The sequence below is a fragment of the Galeopterus variegatus genome, unplaced genomic scaffold (genome assembly GCF_000696425.1).
Source record: "Galeopterus variegatus unplaced genomic scaffold, G_variegatus-3.0.2 Scaffold5232, whole genome shotgun sequence".
In the NCBI taxonomy this organism is placed as follows: Eukaryota; Metazoa; Chordata; class Mammalia; order Dermoptera; family Cynocephalidae; genus Galeopterus; species Galeopterus variegatus.
In genome coordinates, this window is record NW_007731343.1 from 104,236 (window position 1) to 106,604 (window position 2,369).

The 2,369-nt window shown below is 35.2% G+C and overlaps 1 protein-coding gene across 1 annotated transcript in view; it reads right to left on the bottom strand.

Moving 5' to 3' along the window:
- Window positions 1-1,613, bottom strand: part of LOC103604559 (teneurin-3-like) — a 90,196-nt gene extending 88,583 nt beyond the window's left edge. The window contains 1 exon segment of the mRNA XM_008589133.1: window positions 1,598-1,613. Within this exon segment, the coding sequence (XP_008587355.1) occupies window positions 1,598-1,613 (16 nt within the window).
- Between the last annotated feature and the right edge of the window lie 756 nt (window positions 1,614-2,369).

Below are 2,369 nucleotides of genomic sequence, written 5' to 3' on the forward strand. Positions count from 1 at the left end.
TTAATTTAACACCGAGTTCATTTTTACTGGGTGTCTGCTAAGGACATAGCATCGTGGGTGAAAAACGAACACACTAAAGAAAAACGAACACACTAAAGAAAAACGAACCAAAGAGCAAAGAATCTTAGAAATGATCTACTCTGGCTTCTACAACTTCTGCCATCAAGCAGCTAATTACCTGCTTGGGAAAACAACACACACACAAACCGATAAATTAAATGACAACCTGAAACAACATATGATTTAGGGTCACAGGGAGGCAATATTACTGTAGGCTGGAGGTTGAAAGAGTTCACAGAAGAGTTAAGTTGGGGTAAACATCATGATCAAAATCATGGCAGTGGAATTGTACAGGTGTTAGGGTGACGGTGAGCACAGAAACGTACCTGGCCAGAAAAGAAGTTAAGAAAAATGGTTTTGGAGTCAGACAAACCTGGGTCTGAATCCTGGCTCTGTCACTAAGTAGCCTTATGATCTTAAGGAAGACACTAAACCTCTGATTTTAAACCTCATCTGGAAAATGGGATAGTAATGCAATCACTGGACTAGTGTAAGGACTACACAAGGTATGATATCTAAAGTGCTTGTTGCAGTGCTTGACCCTTAGTAGGTACTGAATGGGTTTTGCCATAGGAGTAACGGGAGACAAGGCTAGAAAGGGAAGACGGCATCAGTTTGTGGAGGGCCTTACATGCTAGGTTAAAGAATATGTTCTTTACACTTATATACTTGTTAGTGATTTTTACATTTTGTATTCTTACTTTATCAAAGAGCATTACACCCCTTTTCATAAAGATGTACATGGGATACTTCAAAAAGTTTGTGGAATAAAGGAATTGAAAGATACTATAAATTCTTCCATGAACTTTTTGAAGATCCCTCATATATTTACCAGCATTCTGTTACTATGCATAGATACTTCAAAAAGTTTGTGGAATAAAGGAATTGAAAGATACTATGAATTCTTCCATGAACTTTTTGAAGATCCCTCATATATTTACCAGCATTCTGTTACTATGCATATCATTTATGGCATATTTTAAAAATAAATACTTGAAGAAGACTTATTATGGGTAAATTGTATTTCAATGGTGCAACAGCACTTATTGTGTTGTGTGTGCATGTGTGTATGTGTGTGTGTACTCAAGAGAAACAGAATTCAAGATTACTGAGGAACATGCCCCACAATCACAGGTGAGTAAGGCAGATAACCCAGTTTATGGCCAGTAGGGTCTGAAGCAATTCACAACAAATTCACGCTCACAGATAAACGTGAGGTTTGAATGAGAGTACTTTACTAGTAAATGTTAGCTTCCTTTCTACCTGAACCACTGCATCCTACCATGACACATGTGCCATCAGTTGCAAAGGACAGCTGTAGCTAAATGGACACTCGTTAAAGGCTCTGAGCAGGCTGAAGATGAAATAAAATCACTGTTCCAAGAACATAAAGGTGTAGTAGTGTGGGAAGCCTGGAAGTGGAGAGACGAGTAAGGATACAGTTGCAATAACCCAGGTCTGAGGCAGAAGGAGGTTATACAAGAAAGCTTAATAAAAAGACATTATTTACAATCATCTCACATCCTCTCTTGTTTACCAATGTCCATAATCATGTTAACGCTTCAGCTACCAGGTCTATTTTTCTTGAACCAGTTTAGTAATAGAAAATGCTCTAAGGATAAAATTTCAAAGTTGAGTTAAAATAATCACTGTAATTTTTCATCTACCAACTTTTAGCTTACAAACTGTGCACCATTCATAGAAATTTTAAATATATATTTTGCAATATTAATACGTGTTCGTTTTACCAAAATTAGAACATAAAGTTAAATAAAAAGTGTAACAAACAAATATATAATCCTACCTCCCAGAGGTTAATCTGTTTTCTATCTAAACAGATGTCTTGCTTTATTCATAGAAATTTTTAAATATCTGAGACCAATTTCTGCTTTTCATTTAGGATGCTTCTGCTCAGGAACCTACATTTGTCATCTATTAGCTTTTATTAAGAAGATTAAGAAATGGTAGGAAGAGAGATAGAACTAATCTCTACTGAGAATCTACGGCATGACAGGTAATTTCACCAATATTACTTGTTTTAAACTTCGAAACAATTCTATGAGGTTGATGTTATTTTAAGATGAGGAAACCAGGGCTCAAGAAGTAAATTATGTGCTCAAATAGGTGGTGAAGTCAAGATTCAGACTGAGGGCTGTAAAATTCCAAAACCATGTGTTTTATATAAATCATCAATAGAACCTTTGCTTTTTATTAAAACAAAAATATTATTTTAAATTGCTAAGGTTTAAATTTATTTATCTATTTCATATGAAATCAGATATGTCAACTCACTGAACACAACAGAAAAT